The sequence below is a fragment of the Accipiter gentilis genome, chromosome 11 (assembly GCF_929443795.1).
Source record: "Accipiter gentilis chromosome 11, bAccGen1.1, whole genome shotgun sequence".
NCBI lineage: Eukaryota > Metazoa > Chordata > Aves > Accipitriformes > Accipitridae > Astur > Astur gentilis.
Genome location: NC_064890.1, coordinates 14,428,579 through 14,450,264, shown reverse-complemented (window position 1 = coordinate 14,450,264; position 21,686 = coordinate 14,428,579). Strand labels below are relative to the sequence as shown.

General features: G+C 38.7%; 1 protein-coding gene across 3 annotated transcripts in view; it reads left to right on the top strand.

Annotated features, from left to right (window-relative positions):
• The window catches only part of RELN (reelin), a 305,906-nt gene that overhangs the window by 48,816 nt on the left and 235,404 nt on the right, over positions 1-21,686 (top strand). For all 3 annotated transcript variants that reach the window (XM_049814133.1, XM_049814132.1, XM_049814135.1), the window contains exon 2: positions 3,059-3,169. In XM_049814133.1, coding sequence (XP_049670090.1) covers positions 3,059-3,169 — 111 coding nt within the window. The remainder of the gene's footprint in view (positions 1-3,058; positions 3,170-21,686) is intronic.

Genomic DNA, 21,686 nt, shown 5'->3' with positions numbered 1-21,686 from the left:
GGGTGCTCAGTGCAGCTGTTTCCCTCCAGATGTTTTCCAAGGTCCAGGTGGCTCTTGGTGTTGGTCCTTGCTCCTGAAGCACCAGATATTTGGCATCAACTACCTATGGCATGAGCCAGTGTAAAGGCAGAAACAAAGCCTGGCAGAGGGGATCTCGGAGGAATCTTCCTGTTGCTCTCAGAAAGGGAAGCTGAGGGCCCTCAGTAACAAGCCCTAGTCCCTACAAAAAATCATGGTCCTGTTGCCGGGCTGTGCATTAGCACAGTTTTCCCGTTCTTGGTCATTAACACTTGGCATGGTGTGTTTTCTTTCATTTTATGGGAATTTGATGTATTTCACCACTGGGTAGGGAAAAAAATCATCACTGAGAATGTCATGATTAATTTTTTTCCTCGTGAAGAACTATGAAATTATTCTGAAATGTATGACACATGTATAATAACAGCCTAGTGCTCTGTTTTTAAAAAATGTGCTAGAGGCGTTGTGCAGTTTCCCAGAGGCTTAATGACGGAGCCATACTGTGTTGGAAATTTTTCAACAATAAAAAATGACCTATTACATGCTCATGTAAAATGAGGGTTGACAATCACACAAATATGTCCAAAATCAAATGCAGGCATTGTAAAATATCACTTCTTTCCCACAGAGAAACTGGTCACCTGTTCACAGTAGAATTTTGCATTATATCCTATTCAGTAAAGAATAAGATGCTTCCCCACAGGGAAACAAAATGGCAGCAAAGTACTGGCCCGGTGCCCTTCTATCAATGCTTTTCACTGACTGTTTTGCCAAGTCTTCAAAAATAACGCATAGGCATATTTTTTCAACATATGTTTTGCCTCTTTGTTGGTTTAAAGGCACAAAAGGAAGAAAAGGTTCTGCATTATTCGCCACTTCATCATCAAATGCAGGAAAAATTCATTGTTTGCTTGTTTGATTTTCTTTTTCTCTCCATAATACTTCTATTTTTTAGAAATCTAGTCTCTTTTGCTGCTTTTTTAACATATATATCAGAAGTGGCCTCTTAAAAATTGATCATATGGCTCTGAACCTGCATCTGCATTCAGGGAAGCGTCTGTTGCAAAACACTGAAATTTGGAGTCATGGGAGAGAAAAGTTGGATTCAGGAATTATTCAGTATACTATTGAATAATCAAAGAAAGGAAGACAATTAAATATAAAGAGTTGAAGAATAAATTAATCATGGTAAATATTGTTCCTCTGCTTAGAACAAATTAAGCCACTGTCAATGTTTATATGTTCTTTAAATATTTAACAATAAGTTTAGGCCAATGTGTACCCCAGAGGAAACACTAAATGACTATTGGGATTTAAAAAAATTGAACCGTTTCATTGCTGAATGTGTATTACTAGTGAATGTACTAGCATTCACCTCACAGTACCTTGCTTCAGTTCCCCAGCCAGTCACTGGCTTGTGATATTCCCAGCAAAAGAGCAATATGGGGAGGTGGAACGTGATGTGGGGAGAGATCAGAGTTTATCAGCGATCCCCCCAAGGTGGGAGAAAGGATTAACCTATGAAAGCAGAACCAGCATGGTAACTAAAGTCTTGATGCATCTTCAGTGTACGAGGCTACAAGTCATGAGACTCTTCTTCAGCACGGAGATATTTTTGTGTGGATTTCCTTGCAGGTTCTTTGCCCTTCATTATGCAGTTTTTAAAAAAAATAATCCTATATGGTAGGCCATAGATTTGCAATGCATTTTATCCACATTCAAATAAATATGGGTAAAGATTGTAGAAAAGGATAATATTAGACGTAGAAAAGGATGGTATTACATTAGAAAAGGATATTAGACATCAGATGTAGAGAAGGATGATGTTAGACAGACAAAGGTGAGGAGAGAAAGAGAAGAAAATTTATCTCATTGTTAAGGTATTTAATTAATTTTTTGGTAAAATTTCCTAGTTCTGTTTTCAATTCAGTGGTACGCAACCTAATGTTAGAATATTAAATTTTTTAAAAAATGGACAGGAGAGTATTATGAAGCAAAGAAGGTCACGTGCTGCTGTAGGATTAGAGAAGTCATTCTGCTATAGAGGATATTGCATTTATATAATAGGAAAAACCTAAACCTATCACTTAATAATTTAAGTATTTCCAAGATAGAACCACTGAAGCTGATGTTAAGTATACAATGATACAATCTGAAAGATACCAAAGTAAAAATGTAAGAATTATTAGCGTTTACAGGAAGTAAATAAATATTGCAAGATTTATCAATCCTAACAATGAATATATAGATTCCTGTGTTACTTGTAGATGCTTTTTGAATGATTACTTTGCTGCTAATATCTAAGAATCTGTTAAAAATACATTAATGAGTTATTTAAATACATATAATCTGTAATGACTCAGATGCCCATATAACTTCAGTGTATAATACTGTAATATACATGATAACCATAACTTAACACTCTGTTTAGGTCCAGAAAGAATACAATAATCCTGGTTATTTCATTGCTTTTACTATATTCTGGTATCTTGACAATTACTTACAAGCCATATATTTCAATGCTATGTTTTACTAACTCATTGTGCGTTTAGTGTATAGTATAGTTTTGTGCTTCTAGCAAAGGCAACTGCCCAAGGAGCAATGGTCATGACCACCCTTTTGAAGTTCATTTCAGATCCTGTTGTAATGCTCAATTTGGGTCTAGTTCCTGCTGCAGATGATTACTGATACAGTACTTATGATTCATTTAGGAATAGAAGCTCATTCAAACACCAATAAATGCCAGTCGTTTACCTCTAAACCAGTCAATTTTCTTCAAGTAAACCCTGAGGAAGTTGTACAGGAGCATACTGAAACTTGGCACGCACAGCTTGAATGCTGAACAAGTTGTTTGGGCAAATTACATGGGAAAGCTAATTTAAAGTCACTGAAGTGTCATAAGTATTGGGGGAATTCAGATGAATTCACTATACTGAATGATGGGATCTCATTCAAGGGCAAGAGTCTGCTCACAGAATGTGTATAGGATCTTAAGTACTGCTTATAAATAATTACACATATTTTATTTCTCTCATTTCAGTGACTATTTCGACAAGCACCTTCTTTGATGGCTTACTGGTAACTGGGCTCTACACCTCTACCAGTGTTCAGGCTTCCCAGAGCGTTGGTGGTTCCAGTGCTTTTGGATTTGGTAAGTCCAGTGTAATCTATATTCTGCAACCCAGGGTAATGAATACTTGGCTGTACAGAGGACACCAATAACAACACAATTACTGAAACGGGTTAATTTAGACTGAGTAATTGACAATACATGGAAGTCAGTGGGAGTCAATGAGATAAGGCAGTAGTGGCTTTTAGACAGCTTTTATTTCTTCCTCCACTTCCTTCTTCTTTGGTCAGACCTGGTAGTGGTATACTGAATTATATGAATTTTAAGAAAGAAAAGCTTCAGCATCTAAACTGGTTGAAATAGCCATTTCTAAATGGTGTAACATTTTGTATAAACTAAAGCATTTAGCCCAAAACATCTAACTGTCCTTGGGCTGAAGAACTGATTCCTTTGAGCTTATGTCAACCTATTTTTTCCATTCACTTAACAATAGCATCTTCCTTAAAAACAGAATGCTGGTCAAGGTACTTTATATAACCAATTATTTTCCATGTACAAAACCCAGAATTGTATTAAAAGGGGGAGGACAAGTTTTGCAGAATTATTATATATTTCAAGTTCTGCTGTAGCACTCAGCAGTGCAGCCAGGCCAGTTGTGCTAAGGACAAGTGCTTTTGAAAAATCTCTCCTAGATTTGTGCAAGTAATTTACAGCTATACCTTCTGCAGTTTGTTATTTGGTAGCATTGGTTATATCCTTGCAAATAATTGTGAGAATTGCATTCCTCCAGTTGGAGGAACTCAGTGACTCCTAACAAGCAATCTGGGGTGAAGGTACAAAAATAGGTACCAGTTGTATGGGACACCAACTGCGCTGCACTTGCAGTAGCATGTTTAAATGTTCATTTGTCTGTTAGGGTTAAACTTCAGTACTTTCTTCATAATAATCTTTCATGACAATTATGTCTGTTATAAAGCATGTGAAAAACGAGTGGTCTGGGCATGTGACTGTCATACAGCAGGCATACGTTGACTTGTAAATGAAAGAATGCAACATAAATAGCACATTATTTAAAACTGTATTGAGGAGTAATTTGAGAAGGGCTTTGCCTTTGTGAATAGCACCACCGATCAGCCACAAATTTTGTTTTTTGCTTGGCCTTTCAAAGGGAAGAGCACAGCTGCCACAGTTATTTCACGTCTTACACGAAATGCACTGAAAGATCCAGTTTTCTGGAAGAAGTGGTACTACTGTTTCTCCTTTCCCACCGTACTATTTACAAGATGAACAGGATCTGATGGAGTAAGCAAGGCGGAAAGCACTTATCAATGTGAAATTTTTGGGATGGTCAAGTTACTGGCAAGCTATTATCTTGCCACAAAATAGGTGTTTGTATCATGCCATTGGGGACATCATAGCCCTGTACGGCAAACTCACTGGGCAAGGTATACAGGTGATATTTAATCACATCTAAATATTTAAGAATGGAAATTAAGCAAAATTTTAAGAACCTAAATAGCTTTGTGCATTTACAAATATGTCTGTATTTTTTCCTAAATTTGTACCTTCATCTGTAGAACAGGGCTATTATAGTGGGTGTCTCACTGAGCCAGATGTTAAAGTCACATGTGACGTGTGACAGAAAGAAGACGTGGCCTTTTTTAATTTGCCAAAGGTCATTTTCTATCTCTTGTGTTACTTTGACCATTCAGACACTGGTAAGATAACAAACTAAACTGGTGACACGTGTGTTCTGCAGACCAAAAGAAGATCCAAACCTACAGGCTGGGAAAATACAAAAGCAAAGAGATGCAAAAGCAGTCATGCGTGGTTGGAGCTACTTCATTTTGCTTGTCAATACAAATTCTCAAACATCATGCCCGGGGGAGGTCTGCTGCTCTATCTTGAGCATGCCTCCGTCCATGTCAGAGAAAAACTGCTGCCATCTCTGACATTTCTTTTGAACTTTCTGCAGACAAACTGTAGGGTCAGTTGTGTTACAGTTGTTAGCTATGCAACATTTTGAATAAAAATCTCATTTTGCTGTTTTTCTTTGCTATCTCCTAAGCTTGCATATATGTTGAAAAAGTACAATCTGAATGTTTCAAAAGAGCTGATGCTCTTGTGCAGTGTCTGTGCAGTCACAGTAAAAAGGAAACAGTGAAGCAAAAATGGCAATGGCTTTTAAACTTAATTTTATGTAGATGTTCAATCCATGATGTACTGCTGGCTTCCAGGATTGAGAACTACACAAACATTTTCTTTCTCTGCTCTGCAGTGAGAGATGAGAAGGTTGGCCTGTTCCAAAAAGCATTTAGCATGCAAATGATAGCTTTTTAAAACAATTTGGTAGCTTTAAAAATTATTAATATTTTAAAATCTACCATCTGCAGTAGAAAAAGAGAGTAGTCTCCACAGTATTTAATATATTGTTTAATAAAATAGTAGGTGGGAATGGCATTGTTTTGTTTTCTGAAGAAAACATAAAGCGCTTTCTCCAGAAAACCTGGATCCATCTGTTGTGTCATCATTTCCAATTAGCAAAGAAGCTGCTCCTCCTTTCCAGCAAGTGATTGTGGTGTTCAGGTTAGATTTAGCTAGCTGGAAATTAATTTTTTTAAAATGTCAAGGACTATGTCAGGTTCAGAGACCTCAATTCAAAGACTTATGTGGTTTATCAGAGATTAGACGGGGGGGTGTGTGTGTGAAGCTGGGCCTTTAAAACCTGAAGATAGCAATATTCTGAAATTGGGTTGATAGCGGTTGCTTATGGAGCAGGGAAGAATATTTTTTCTCCCTTGGAATATTACCATTGAAATGCTCTTGTCTGTGTTACGCAGGAGGTCACGCTAGATTATGATAATCTTCCAGTCTACCCCGACAATATGAAGTCTTCCCAACATACATATATCTGTCTTTTGTGCCATAAGTTACTGTATTGTGGCTACAATTATCTTTTAATTACCCAATTTAGGAAGTTGCTTGACGGAGACACAATCATTGTCAGTTATCACAGTTAGTTAACCGTGTCAAGAAGCTTTGAAGAAAAAAGATAAAATACATTAGTGCTAACAGAGTTAATTCTAAGGGTTATGTTTTCTTTCTTTTTCAGTATATATTGTGTAGCCAAAGCAATAGTTTCTGGTTTCCTCTGTGGGGCTACACTGACATGAAACTTGCTGAAATTTTTATTTGGGAAGCCTTCTAACAACTCTTTTAGGGAGAAATGGGTGAGCTTTTGGGGATAAAACTTAATAGTGGTTGTAAATATTAATCTTTTGTCCCAAGCTGAACCATTGTCTGGGTTCAGATTAAGGTAAAACCAAAACTGTAAAGCTAAAATTAGAACTGGGATGAAATATAAATGTGTACTTGAATCTTCACCACCAAGCTGTGAGGATCCTTTAGCAAAGAAATGATCCTTAAATCTAGCTTTTAAGGATAGTGTTTCTTTCTTCATTAGATCCCTTGATACAAGAGATACCCAAGTTGCATCTCTCCAGTAGCGTTTTCCACTCTCCTTTCCTAATCGGTGCAGTGCGTACCTGGGATCATTTCCACGTCCTTCAGCGTTGCCTGCTGAAGGCTGACAAGCAATCCCGCTCTTCATGTCCCCCTTTCTCAAGCCACATTGATACCCCTCAGTGTCAGTCACACCCTGTCTCTCTATGGAGACACATTTTAGACTCCTGTGGGATGTCTCCATCTCTCAGTGTCCTTCCCTTCTTCTGCTTTTGACTCTGAGGGTCCTTGCTGGCGTTTGGCCTTTTTTTGACAGCTTGGATTGTCTGCTGGCTGTGCTCTGGTGTTTATCAGCCCACCAAGGCTGACCTCCCATACAGCCAGAATGTCCATACGATCACGTAGGGGCTCTTGCTGCTTGACTTATTCCAAATATGTGAGAGGAAAGTGGGAGACAGGAGTATGAAAAAAACGTGTTAGAAAGTTAAAATACTGTGGTGGGTTTGACGGGAATGATTGCTTGCAAATGAGATTAAGGTTAAATGGGTCTGGTGGGTGATAGGGGTACAGGTCTGTAACTTGGGATAAATATGAAAATACAGCTCAGCTCCTCCGAAGCCATGTGCACTGGAAAGCGAGGAACGCAGTATCATTTCTACAATTAAAGGAGAAGATTACAGCATAATCCCTCACCAGCGATAAGGAGCGCTGTGTGTTGGGACCTGAATCTGTCTCATTACACGGGATCGTCCCTGCTGACAGGCTGGTTGAGCAGACAGACGTGCTGGGCTGTGCACATCAAAGTTTGCCTTTGACCTGCCAGTCACACTGCATCTCGGCGCATTTGGGTTCTTCCCAAAGCTTTCTGGCTCCCTGGCAGATTTGCACATCATGCGCACATGACAAATTATTCAAAATTTAAGTTTGCTGTAATTAGTTTCTTACAAATTACAGTGGAAAATGTAAGCCTTTACAGTTAAGCCCCCCGAAACCTAATTTTATGCAAAATCATGATTACTGCACTGATATCTACCTTCTAATAAATGTGGAATAAACAAGTAATTTCATTATAATTTTTGTATATGCGTTAACATTTCAACCTAAATTGAAAAGTTTAGAAGTCCATAGGCTCTATTATGGTAGAGACAGTGGATTCAAAGTTCTCATTACACTGGAAAGTATTGCCTCAGGCCTAATTGGCTAACAGAAAATTTTTGGTTTATCTTCTGTGTAGGTTTATACAACTTGTAATTTACTATCTTTTTAAACAGATGTCTCCTTTCTACTGCAAGGTCATAAACTACTGGTGAATTTTAGATTTTCTTTAACTCTGTGGGCTACTTTATAAGAGGCTATGAGAGCGATGTTACCTGGAAACATTTTAGTGCCTAAACAGGGGAAATGCATCTGCTAGAAAGCCAAAAAATAGAATATGAAAGATCATCTTGCAATCTCTCCTCCTTTGTAATTTTTTGTTTCTATACCACGAAGGTGATCTCACCTACTGTATGTAATATGTTGAGTCTCTGGGCTTTTAAAAAAAAAAAAAAAAAAAAAAAAAAAAAAGAATAGTTACAAATGGTCTTTAAAATACGGTGAACAATAAATTTCCTAGAGGAAATCTTGGGGAGAGCAATCACCCAAAATAACTTACTTGGCATTGCATTTTATCTTATACTCTTTTCTTTTAAAATTATTCTATTGCTTTTTGACAGGATTAAGGCAGCCTTCACATAATCCTCTGCTTGGTATTTTGGTGACATACATGTTTGCATAGCAGACCAAAACCAAAACCCCCTTTCAGTTTGTAGACAAAGGATCATTTTGATTCAGCTCTGTATGAACTGAGAATAGGGGAAAAAGGATAAAAGTAGTTTCCTGGTCCCATATACCCTTTTGGCTCGCAGGTCATGAGCAGTTTTAGGGCAGAGTTACTGTAGGTGGATGTCATTGGTGATGCTGCTGGTTTCATCTCCAGAAGAAGAAGGGGAGAGTGTGCCTCGGTGGCTGAAGGGCACCCACAGTGTCATCCCAAGGGGGTACTACAGAAAATGCTCTGGTCGTGCTCCCCAACTCTGCCGGTGCATCGGTCTGGACTGTGCGCTGGAGGCATCTGAGGCTCCCACTGCTGCTGGATGGGGCATGTGGTTCCAAGCCTGCAGAGGTTTGGTTTTGGCATCGGTTTACGCTCAAACACTGATGGTTCTGGGGCAGTGTTTTGCTTTCAGTTTTTGACAGATAAAGGAAAATATCCCCCACTAACATTGTGAGATGGAAAAAGGCCAACTGTTGGATTTTTCTTGTTAGGTGAGCCTATAAAATTGATCCCTCCTGCTCAGTCTTTGCCTCTCTGTGCTTGTTCACAGCTTTAAAAAGTAAGGAATACTCAGTAAATGCCAGCTCTTAAAAAAGTTTTCAGCTATGTACATGCTACCACTCCTGAAGTGCAGTTTTGTAACTTACTGAAATTGCTGTAGATCCCTGGTTTACTTTGTGACAAGCCAAATGGGCTCCAGGACCCTCCCTTCACACCGGAGATACTTGCCAGAAACCAAACAGATGGTAAACTAGGAAGAAATGACCCTCGGCATTCTCATTAGAACAGTTGGGGAAATTTTAATAGGCCCCCATTTGCCTTGTGCTGTATCTAATACCCTTTGAACTGCCACTTTTTTTTTTTGTTTGTTACAAGTCAACTACTGCCATGTATATTTTAATAGGGTTTATCAAATACAATTTGCCCAGAAGATGTACCAGCCCTCTGCTGCTAATTAGCAAAGTTTAAATAATCACTGAGTTCTGGAATAATTGGAAAGAAACACTGTTTTTCCTGCCAATGCATAATTACCAATTAACAGGAAGATAAAATATCTGTATAGCAGTCATATCTTGGAGAATTTGTTAACAGTCAATTAAATAGTGAGTTGGTGCCAAACTGATAATGGTCAAGAAAGTTTACATTTGAGTTTAGTTTAAAGATACTCCCCCCTGCAAATGGTATGTAATGAAACCATAATGATGATAAAAATTTCAAAACTTGTGTGTCACGATGTTTAATTACTACTTAAATGTCTTTATGGCCAAAAGTTGACAATTTCTACAAGTGGCTGACCATCATATGTGCCTTATAGAAGGGGTTTCAGCTTTATTAACACAACATATATTCATTATCATGGCATAGGCAGTAATTGCCCATGCTTACTCAACAAGGAACTGTGTCCCCAAGTATTTTAACTTCTGAGGAGGAAAATTCCCCACATGTAACTGGGTAAGGCAGAGAGTAATGCCCCAAGGTTGGAGAAACAAGCTAGCCAGAGAGGGACCTCCACAGAAAATACTTAAACTGACCTAGTTTGAGTCTAGTTTGACCCAGTCCCATCACCCTGAACACTTTCACCCATTTCTGCAAGTACTCTTGTATTTGTCAGGTTTACCCTAACCCCCTGCCACAGCAGCAGCAGCTCTTGGACATCAAAATCCAATTTTGCCTAATCTGCTAAGAAGCTCTGAGTTACTCCACAATTTAGCATTCATAAAATTGAGTTATGGTGTCTGCTCTATAATTTATTTCAAATGTCTTTGGAGCGTTATGAAGACGATAGTAAAATAACTCAAGCTTTTAACCTTTCAAATACACCTGTAGCTCCTGCTACTATCTGTGTGGTCAAGGTTGAAAAGGAGAATGAACCTCTGTAGAAGTGTGGCATGTGTAACATTGCTTATATTTGTTAGCTTTGAATAGCGTGTGCAGGTGGGTGTTTAATGCTATAGCCATTACTTAATGCTTTGCAGATGAGATGAGAGGTGGTCACTGTGCTGGAGATGCAGAGGAACATTTTCCAGCGTGGCAGTGCTTGTAAAGGGGCCCCTGGAGATAGTTTTACATAGCCAAAACCAAAGTGCTAATTGAAGTGTTGGGGCCAATTTTGGTCTAATTTAGCAAGTAGATTTATTCAGTAGTGATGTTTTTTCAGGTCTTGTATACATCTATTTTTCTCTCCTGGGTGTGCTGGAAAATGGTATGGGGAAAAGTTAGAGCATCATTGAATTTTAATGTGATTTTTTTATTGTCTTTTAATTTTTAATAACATGCATGTAGTAAAAAACTGATGTAAAAGTTTGTGAAGCGATCAGATCAGGTTTTTTGTTACCTCATACCTCTGAGAAGATTCTGGTCCCAATAAGGTACGGATTTCATTAAAAATATATTAAGAGATTAAAATATTCATTGTGACAGGTTGTTGATTTTTATCTATACTAATACTTATTGAAAGTAATTAGTAACGCTTTTTAAAGTGTGCAAATTGTAGGTCCTTTTAATAATGGAAAATAATATTTATATCAATACATACACACAACGCCATATATATACACATATGTATTTGTTCCTCACTCTCCTTTTTTCATCCTAATTTCAAATACCATGTTCAATTGGTGCACTTTGAGTGCTGTTAACTAGCATATTCCAAATTTTTATTTTTTGTGAAAACATACACAGTAGGGTTGTGGCATTATCTCCATTTTACCAACAGTAAATTAAAAACAATGATTAAGATCAAAAGTATCCTGCAAGTCTGGTGCCTACTTTAAGATGGCTATGAGCTGACTTTTGGAGATGCTGAGCACTGCATAGGAGTTTGTATATTGAAAAGCTCCTGTTAATTCTGGTATGGGTTGAGCTTGCTCAGCCCTTCCACATTTCAGCCCCTGCATGTCAAACTCAGCACCTGGAACATGAGGTCCACTTCAATAGTGACCATGCAGGAAAATCTGGGGCAAGTGAACAGTTTCTAGAGCTTCTGAGCATGGGACTATGGTAGAGCCCAGCTGCCCCGTTCACCTCTTGGTAGCCTGGGGCTCCCTGAGGCATTGCATCAACTTGCCTCTTCCCCATGGCTCCTCCATCCTTGCCCTGAGGCACAGCTGCATGCAGAGTACAGTACCTGACTCACTGCACTGTTTTCCCAACACTTAAATCACACCTAAACCCCATTGTAGCTACACTTCAAGCCTCTGAATCTTGAAGATTGAATCAGCTTGCCTACTCTCAAGAGTAACCCCAGAAATACAAAATTTCCTGGGCTACTTTATAAGCTTGTAGGTAACCTGATGTGGAGACATTGACATCTACCTAAATTCTGCTGTGATCAAGAGACAGGTGAGGACCCCAACATAACTGCTAGAAGCTGAGGTACCGGATTCACTCAATTTCTCTTACACAGCACTGAATTCAGTAAAAACCAGACAAAGTGAAGACAGTTGGAAGTGAAGGACATGTGGAGCAACCAGATACATGGAGTTGGTCTGGCCATTTTCTTGCATCATAGATTATCAATTAAAATACTTGTAGCATTCGAGGCCTTGAACTGCCCACTCTTCTACCCCAGAAGGCACTGAAGGGAGCAGCCAGGAAGCGAGCCATGTACCTCTTCCACTAATTCTCTGCAGTGTCCTCTATGCATGGGGAAACGTCTGGAAGCTTGCTGCGCTGCTTGTTCTCACTGAAGTCTTGCCTCAAAATCCATCTTCTCTGTTTTTCATGGGTAAATCACTCCTGTTTGGCATCAATGTCGTGGTTTAACCCCAGCCAGCAACTAAGCACCACGCAGCCGCTCACTCACTCCCCCCCATCCAGTGGGCTGGGGGAGAAAATTGGGAAAAAAGAAGTAAAACTCCTGGGTTGAGATAAGAACGGTTTAATAGAACAGAAGAAACTATTAATGATAATGATAACACTAATAAAATGACAACAGCAGTAATAAAAGGATTGGAATGTACAAATGATGTGCAGGGCAATAGCTCACCACTCGGCGACCGACACCCAGCTAGTCCCCCCGCGGCGATTCCCTGCCCCCACTTCCCAGTCCCTAAACTAGATGGGACGTCCCATGGTATGGAATACACCGTTGGCCAGTTTGGGTCAGGTGCCCTGGCTGCGTCCTGTGCCAACTTCTTGTGCCCTGGCTGGGCATGAGAAGCTGAAAAATCCTTGACTATAGTCTAAACAATACTGAGCAACAACTGAAAACATCAGTGTGTTATCAACATTCTTTGCATACTGAACTCAAAACATAGCACTGTACCAGCTACTAGGAAGACAGTTAACTCTATCCCAGCTGAAACTAGGACAATCAATTAAAGAAATGTCAATGTATGACTCAATTTTCTTTTATTATTATTATTTTCTTAACAATAACATTTGTCTTATTTGTTCACCATATACAGCATGATCTCTAAAGCAAGGACTTCCTTCTTTATTATTCTGTACAGACATGCTGGCACAATAAAACCCAATCTTTAACTGTTCATGACTGTTATTGTAATATGGATAATAGTGCATAAAAGTCAAGGAAAAATGAATTAAGCCTTCATTGATTGCGGCAACAATAACAAAATACTTTCCCCTCTAAAAGACATCGTCATTATGCTTTGAGAGCCACATTCAGCTGGATTGACAGGCTGAAGTTGCATGGTAATTCATAGTAACAGAGAGGTATCTTTAATAAAGTAGGGAAAAAAGGCCATCATCTAGAAATTTAGGGCCATCTTAAAATTGCATTCTGTGTGTGTATGCCTCAAGAATATATTAAGCAAATGTTCCCATGGCTGCATGAACTTCACACTGCCAATGTGCCTGCCTGCATTGCTTCTTGTCCTGAGCATGTTTCTGTGATGCCTGATTGTCATGTGCTGTGCTGTGACAGTCAGTCAGAACCCCCTCTTCCCAACTTTCCCGTTGTGCCAGGCCTATTATTTTCCCTGCATTTTGTGTTTATCAGGATGTGATCGCATATTCAAGCTGAAATTACTGGGCTCTTGGACTTCATCAATTAAGATGCATTGAAGTCTCTTGCAAATGTGAAATGATATTGGGAAACGGTTATTATTGTAATTTCAAAGACAAGTTTGTAAACTAATTTCTGGCATATTATGACAAACAAATGTTGTGATCAGACTGCTTCCCCCATATCTGCCAATATTGTTATATTTCGAAGTGGAGTTGATTATATGTGGTGAAAAATCAGGCTTACAGGAAAATGGAGCTCAAGAGCCCTCTGTTAAGATCCTGATCATCACCTGTCCTACCAGTTGATTTCACTGTTTGCTTGCCTCTTGTCAGTGTTGTGACTGATAATCATTTGCATGTTTTCAGAGATGCTTCACAGGAAAAATCTGCTCCAGGTCTTCTAAAAAGAATAATCCAATTTTCAAGAATATATGAGTGAAAGCGAATTGCTGTTCATAGGGAAAGATTGGTATGGTTGCATCTTTATCAGATGCTAAAATATGTGAACTAGAGAAGAAGGCTACCAAGCCCATGCCGCTGTGTGGCACAGTGGGAGTAGGGCCGGCTCCCTGCTCTCTTGGTGTACAGAGGGAAGGGGAGAGACCGTCCGCACTGCTCCCGCTCAGCTATCGCCGGCAACGTTGGTAGGTGGAGAGAAGGGATTATGCCTTTCTGTGGGGAGAAGGTCATGCTCACAGCTTGTGCCATGGCAGAAGAGGCATTTACTGATTACAGTACATTGCTGAAGTTAGAAAATTTGAGGTTGGATTGAAATGAAAATTGTGAAGTTACTAAAAGGCACTTCTTCGTATGCGAGCATCATCTTGCAAGAGTCCGAGTCAGTCATAAAGTGATTTCAGTCCAGTCATCCTTGCTACAAAATCTACAGGAAGCAAAAGTGCGGTCCTTCACATGAAGTCCTTACTCCTTGCAGTAGGGTTGTTCCTCAGTTCTGCTCTGCTGAATTTTATTACTCAATTAAATCCATTATTCCAGGGTGGTCATGTCAGTCCAAGCGTGACTTTGCACCTTATTTTATAAAGTTCTTGAAAGAGAAGGAGAAAGAGTGATAATTTTTCATTTAACAAAATATATGTGTTCATATCTTATTAGTTTATCTACTGCTTGAGTTTAATTATTTTTGGTGACCTACTGGACCTACTGTCATATGAACACTGACTTTTACTTCTGAAAAGAAAGAAAATAGGCCTTTTAGTTCAAAACTATAACTTCAAGATGTTAAAAGACTTAAACCAGGATTTTTTTTATCAAATGAATCAATATACTGTAATTCTTGCCTCATTTCAACCCTTAGGAAAAATAATGCAATTATTAAAATCGGTGCAGTTTGTAACAAAGCAATTGTCTTTTCATAAGCCTTAGCTTGAGCTGGTTGAATGCTTGAAGGAAACAAACCTTCAGGAGAAATTCATGAGATAGACAAATACAATATCCAGCCTTACTGCAGGAAAGCAAAGATGTTTTGGAGCTGTGTGAGGACAGTTTTTTCAAATGACATCAAATTAAATAGCTGAATGTTGAAAGGCTGCGTGGTGTTTTGGGAAGACGTGACATTGGTCAAAGTGCCCTCATTGAGTTCTAGTTTATTTCAATAGAACTATTTAAATAATTACTTGACAACGCTATTTTGGCACCATTACAGAAAGCAATGAAACATTTTACATAGCAGATTATTAATAAAGTCAGTATTTTTCTCCTCTAACACTCTGAGATTTGCTATATGTCTGTTTCTGGATAAACAACTGACACAAATATTTTGTGACACAGGAGTCATACTCCAGTCATATGGCATCACAGTCACCTTGACATTCTCTGACATGCTAGAAAGATGATGTAATTATTAGAAGGCTGAATCAATAAATGCTGACAGCATTAGCTGTTAAGATGAAGAATATGAGCATTAATGAAGTCTAGATTAAAAAAAAAATCTTTAAGAGCTGGTTTATCCTGCAAGTCTTAATTTTTAGAAAGATTAAGTTTAAATTTTTAATTTTTATGTGAATAGTAAAATTGTTGAAATATTTCATCTGCTTGTTCAGTACATATATACATTAAGCTCATTATTTTCTCCCTGTAAATGAAACTTTACTGTTTTTAGATTCCATAATAAAAGTCTTGGTAGAGATTTCTCCTTGTTAACTACCTACTTAAATTTATCACTGAACATGCAGTATCACAGGCACTAGTGACCACCCAGTAGTCATAATTCGCTCAAACAGGCAGCTTTGGGATAACCTTTGCTTAAGGAGGGCAAAGATGTAATGAACTCTTTAAAAAATCTTCAGTCATAATCTGCCAAGAGTTCAACCAAAATAAACTGGGATGTGCTTTGGCTGCAGTTTTCCCTGAGACTATCAAAGAGGTGTATGGTAGCTTTTAATTCAAGTTTGGCTAAAGATTTAGCATGAACACAGAATTGGGATTTGCTCTGAAGGATTTACTGAATATGTGTGATAATCTAAGGACTTTTTGCTTAGCATGGAACAAATAAATGTTTAGTTGGTCTCCACTGAAATACGCTGAGCAGGATATGTAAAATTCAAGAACATTTTCTATTCTGAGAAATATTTCTGAGGAACTGACTACCTGAATTTTTCACATTTTTAAAACCGGGAACATCGAGGGGTTTCTTCTGTGTTTTACTCCTAGATGGATCTCCTCAGCCTATTTCTGAGGATCCTTTCATTAGGATTACTTAGGTACTTTATTAGGTATTTCATTTTTGCTGTGTAGATGTTCAGGGAGAAGCCACCGCCTAAGCATTCACACACCCCCTGAGACTTTACCCGCTAGGACCAGAGTCCCTTTGCAGCGGGCGACTCCAGTGAGCCGACGGGTGCCCCTTTTGACTCCTCAAATGCACACACACACAGAGTCACCCTCAGGTGCTTCTTCTTTCCTCAGGCTCAACCGTAAGTTCCCTAAAGCAGAATCTCTAATCAAGGCCTTCAAAATAAAAAGTGTGATTTATTCTATCTATGGTGCACAAATTCAGCCAGCTCCAGCTTGGTGCCTCCAGAGAGGGACCCCCAACACTAAACTCCCTGGGCAATTATAACCTTACAATCTAAGTTCCAGACCATAGTCTGGTCCAGCAGTAATATTTGGGCCTGCGGTCATCTTCTCTCTCACTGGGTCCTTTTTCTTATATCCAGGCAGGTTCTTTCTCTTTCCTGTTTTTTAGGCTAGTTGTTACTATGGCTCCTTTTCCTGGCTCAAACTGGCTCTGGGGCATTCTGAATCTTCTTATTCCTCCCATCAGAGAATAGGTCAACCTTAAGCAAAAGCATTAAGCAAGCTATGAGTTCTGCTTTATCATGAATGACTACTTTTAAGCAGCTAAGCAAAGTCCTTAAAGCCCTCCAAAATATAGTAACAGCCTCTATAATTTATATACGTTCCTGTGCTATTATAGCCTCACAATCTTATCCCATTATTGCCAAGTTTATGGCTCGTCCAGTTGCAGTCCGCATGCTCATGCAGCTCAACTTTGCCACCTTCCACAACAGTATAAGGTGGGGAACTTGGCTGGCTGGCTGAGACATTCACACACAGACCTGCCTTCAGGTGCCCCATTTTTCAGGGACCGACATTGAAATGCAAAGTACTTCTGAAGATGTAATTTTCTGATGCTAGCTGCTGTTCATCCAGAGGAATTCTGAAAGATGTCTGTCATTCAGTTATGGCAGGGGATTGTGGTGAGCAGCTGAGCTGGTCCCCCAAGGCTTCCTTCCTGCTCTGGGGAGAGAGACTGGCACTTTGGGGACATAGGTCGTCTTTCCCTGCAGCAGCCATCTGAACTAGTCAGATGACTTCTCTCCAAAACTACTGGTTTCTTCATGATGATTTTAGAAGGAACCAAGGTGAGTAGCTCAGCTCTGGACCTCAACACAAAAAGTTATGGATCACATTTTCTTCTTTATTTGACAGAACAATATAAGATTGTAAAACATATAAAGCACAGGACAACTATAGGCTATCACAATATGGTATCAGTCATATTATTAATTGTTAGACTAACTGGGGAGGCAATTTTGTGGGAAAAAGCAAATGTGAAGGAAGCTGTAGCTGTGCTTGGTAGGGAGGATAGAATGTACAAGATACATGCTGTTCTTCAGGGCAAATGGAGCAGTGTGTTGGTGAGCTGATTAACCACTGAAGCAATAGGGTTAAAGTGGACTGTTCCTGAAGCTTTGTAAGTTTGCAGTCTCATAGATATGTTCAAGGAAGAAGTTGTAGTCACTTCACATGGAAAAAAGCTAGATTACAGTGAAATCAGAGCAGGGGGACAGACTGGCGCATAGAGACTGAGGGACTTTGTAAAGCTGAGCGCTTTGTTACGTAGGATTTTGATTTAATGGCATATGAAGATTTTTAAATTTAATTGATTGGGGTGTTCCTTAGAAAAGTAGCTTTTAAGATCTTAGCTGTCATCATAAGAGATGTATAAAGTTTGTTAGAAGTGCCCAGTAGTGCATGGGAAAAAAGCTGTCTACTTCAAGTAGGTTATGAGAATTATAAAAGTTTAATACAGAGAAGTCAGTGGCATAGTATCTCTGTCTCATAGCAGAGGACTTCCAGCTGGTAAATTTACTTTAATTAATATCCAAAGCATAATTTTACAAACCAGAAGAAATAGACTATGGTGTTTGTCCTTTAAGTAAAATGCTGACAAAACTGACTCTCCATTAAAAGCCCTTCCTATTCCTTCCCCAATGATGAGCTAAGGTCAGCTTACAACTGGTTAATTATCCTTGGCTTTTCTGTGACTAAGCTTTACAACACTGACATTTGTCAGTAATATATGGAGATTTCAATTGAGTATTTATGAAAAATGACTTAGGGAATTTTGGTATAGTTCCAACTTAGATTTATTTGAATGTAAAGCAATCATTGAAATACAGATTTTTACACTTAAGAAGGAAATACAGAATTTTGTCTTCTGAGATAAACTATCTGCAAAAGAAAATGTTGGGGCTTGTATGAATTCTTGATCTCTTCCCTTCCACCCTTATCTTTAGGAAGGTGGATACTGCCCAATTACAGTCCCAAGCAAAAAAAAGAGATTTAAAAATGTCAGCTGTGCCAGGATGTACATACACACATCTCAGAGTAGGAAAATCCACTGCAGCCCCCTTATGTTCAGCCTAGGGTCAGATTCAACTATCCATACGCAGACATCTGCAGCAAGTCAAGGTTCCTTATGCCATCACCCAGCCTCCAGCACCTGCCACAGGAGAACATGGAGCCACATCATGTCTTGTATCTTCTGGATGCCCCAAGCATCTCAGGTGTTTTTAGACATCACTGTGCAGCTGATACAGCTTGTGACATGTAGAGAATTAGTGTCTTAAAGCAGATATGTGTCCCATGCCCTGGGCTGATCAGACCTCCACTGTCTGTGAGGAGCCGAGACTCCTCACTTGCGTGAAGGCACGTCTACATTGTCTCTGTCTGGAGCCAAGTACCACCCTGGCTTTTCTCCTTCAGAGACTCAGGGTATTGTCTGGTTTTGGTAACAAACCACTTCATAGTTCAGCCTTGGGAATAGCTGAAATGCAGCTACGGTTTCCTTTAAGCATAGCTTAAAAATTATAGGAAGCAACTTTTTTCTATATGTAATAAAAAATTTATTTAAGTGAAATTCTATTTAATGTCACAGGGTAAGAAAAAGGAGGAAAGGTTTCTGTTAACACAATCTGGTTTTATGCTGGCTGTGGAATTTGTGCTATTACAAACCCTCTGAAGTGCTTTTTCAAAAGCTGGTGTAGAAGAGTCTTGCCAGGACAAGTGGCTTTTCATGCGTTGTTTTATTGACTCACATTTGATGGTTTCCCATGTGTGTTTAAAGGCTGAATTCCAGTCTCTAGTGAATGACTAGGAAAGCATTTAATTTTGAACTGAATTCATTTGCAATTTCCAACAGAGGCATCTGCCGACGACTTACGAGAGGGTCTAGGTTCCTGAATCCTACCTATTGTAATCTTGCGGCATGCTTTATTTTGAGCCTTCTGTGCTTATCCTAGATATTTCTTTATAAATGAATGAAATAAAATATAAATAGCTTCAAAAAACAATGCCAGTTATTTAAAAAATCCTATGTTCAACTAGTGCTCACTTTCATGAATCACAGTCTAACACAAATAACAAAAGATCCAAATTTTCCTCTTTGTTTTACTAGTAAAAGAAAATGTACAGTATTCCCTCTACTTGATTTGTCACAAAATAAAACATCTTGAAGGCAAGTAGTTGCACCAGAGAAAAAACATGAACTCTGGAACTGATAAAAATGGGTTACAGTCAAGTGAAAATAATTGTAGGTATGGTTTTATGAGTTCCACAAGCCACATGAACTACCTACCTTGTTTCACAAAAACTTAGTAATAATTCTAAACACAGAGGAATTTGCACTTTAACATTAGATCCACATCCATTTTATTTGCAGTTTGTTTCTTGAGGTGTTTTTTAAAAAAATCTAGTTCTACAGTTTTCAGCATAACAAAGTTGAGAAACTGTCAATCTAATTAGAGCAGCCAAGAAAGCAAAAACTGATAGCATGGTAGGAAGCTATAAGTAGTTTCAAAATTATTCTAATCAAGGGAAAATAGCTTAGAGTCTTCATAAGCAGATTTTGTATTTTTTTGTGCCCTGAGGACAAATAATAAATCTGAAGTGTTTCAGGAAGCTAGTGTAATGAAATGACCTTTTTTTAAAAAATGGGGGTGGGTGGGAGGAAAATATATGATCATACTGTAGCTAGATTGCTATTAAAGTAAAGCACTGCTTCACCACTTCATATGCAACAAAAAGGGTACTTGCAGCAACATTTATTTGAGTCAGACAACATTAAGTTGAACTACTGTTAATAAATACTAACCTGTCTTTTTGTGGCTGAAACAGTGCTTCCTACTCCATGAAGTACAAAAGAAACAGTGAATATTTGGTTTGATATGGAGATAATTCTTATTTTTGGCAGCCTGACCTAAATACTACCTATTTGTGTATGAACCTCGATACAAGTCCATTTAACTATGGCATTTTCAGTGTAATTTAAGCTTTGCTTTGAAAAAAATAAATGAATGATTAGTGCAAGTTTCTAAAAGTGAATTTCTGACATTAACAGAGAGCCCAGAAACTATGCTGCTTATAAGAAGACATAATTTAATTTTCTTTGAGAGAGGATAAGTTAGTAAGATACTAACTTCAGGGCTTGATCTCAATTTAAGCTCCATGCTTGTTTCAGCAGTCCCTGCAGTTTGGGGGTGATTGGCCCATTTTGACGCCTGACCCCTGTGGTGCCAGTGAACCGTCCCCAGGAAGGGACCTTTCAGTTTGGCTCTGGTCCCCAGTGCTGCAGGAACCAGGACAATGATGCTGTAGCTTGAATGTCTGTGGATTTAAGCTCTGTCTTAAAGCTGGTTAGAGTCGTTTATCTCCCAAATTCCTACTGCAAAATTGTTTCAATGCTTCATTTGCCTAGTGATTAAAAAGGATCTAAATTACAGTAAATTTATTCAAGTCCAGTTTCCACCCTTTGTTCTTACACCATGATTGTCCTTTGGCTTAGACAGCTCCTTTACAACCTCTGTTATATTTAGCGATAGCAGTCATCCTCTCTCTAAACAAGACAAGCTTTTTCTGTCTCCTTTTATGACATATTTTACATTCTTCTCATCATCCTAGTAGTCCTTCTCTGCAGCTGCTCCAGCCTAAGTTAATCTTTTTTGAACACAAGCATTCATAATTACGCACAATAATTGAAGTGATGTCTTAGCAGTGCTTTACCAGTACCGTACTAATACTCCCCCCATCGTTGCTAGAAATAATTGAGCTGATACATTCTAGGGTAGTGTTTGCCTTTTTTCACATTGGTAGCTCATTGTCAGACTGTGATTGACTAATGTGGATTGAGCTTTCTCCTCCTCAGTCATTTCTAGCTTGTAGCTGGAAGTATTCATGTTATTATCTAAAGTGCATGACCTTACACTTTCTACAAGAGGCAAAGAATCCACTTTGTATACTTTTTTCCAGTTGTTAATCATACTCTGTTTAAAAAGGTGCCTAGTTTCTAATTTCAGTGTGTCTCATTTGAGCTTCCAGGAGCTAGTTCTCATTATGTCTTTTATGATGTGTCTGAAAGTCTTTTATTAGGGGATACTTTCTTTATGCTAGGATACTTATCTACTGATATTAAATCACTTCTCAATTTCAAGAAATAATTATAACCTATAGAGACTGAACTCTAAGTTTTTAGTGTAAGTTTTTAGTGCTTTATGTCTAAGCAGAAGGTATAAAGCAGATTAACTTTTCTCCATACTGTAGCAATTT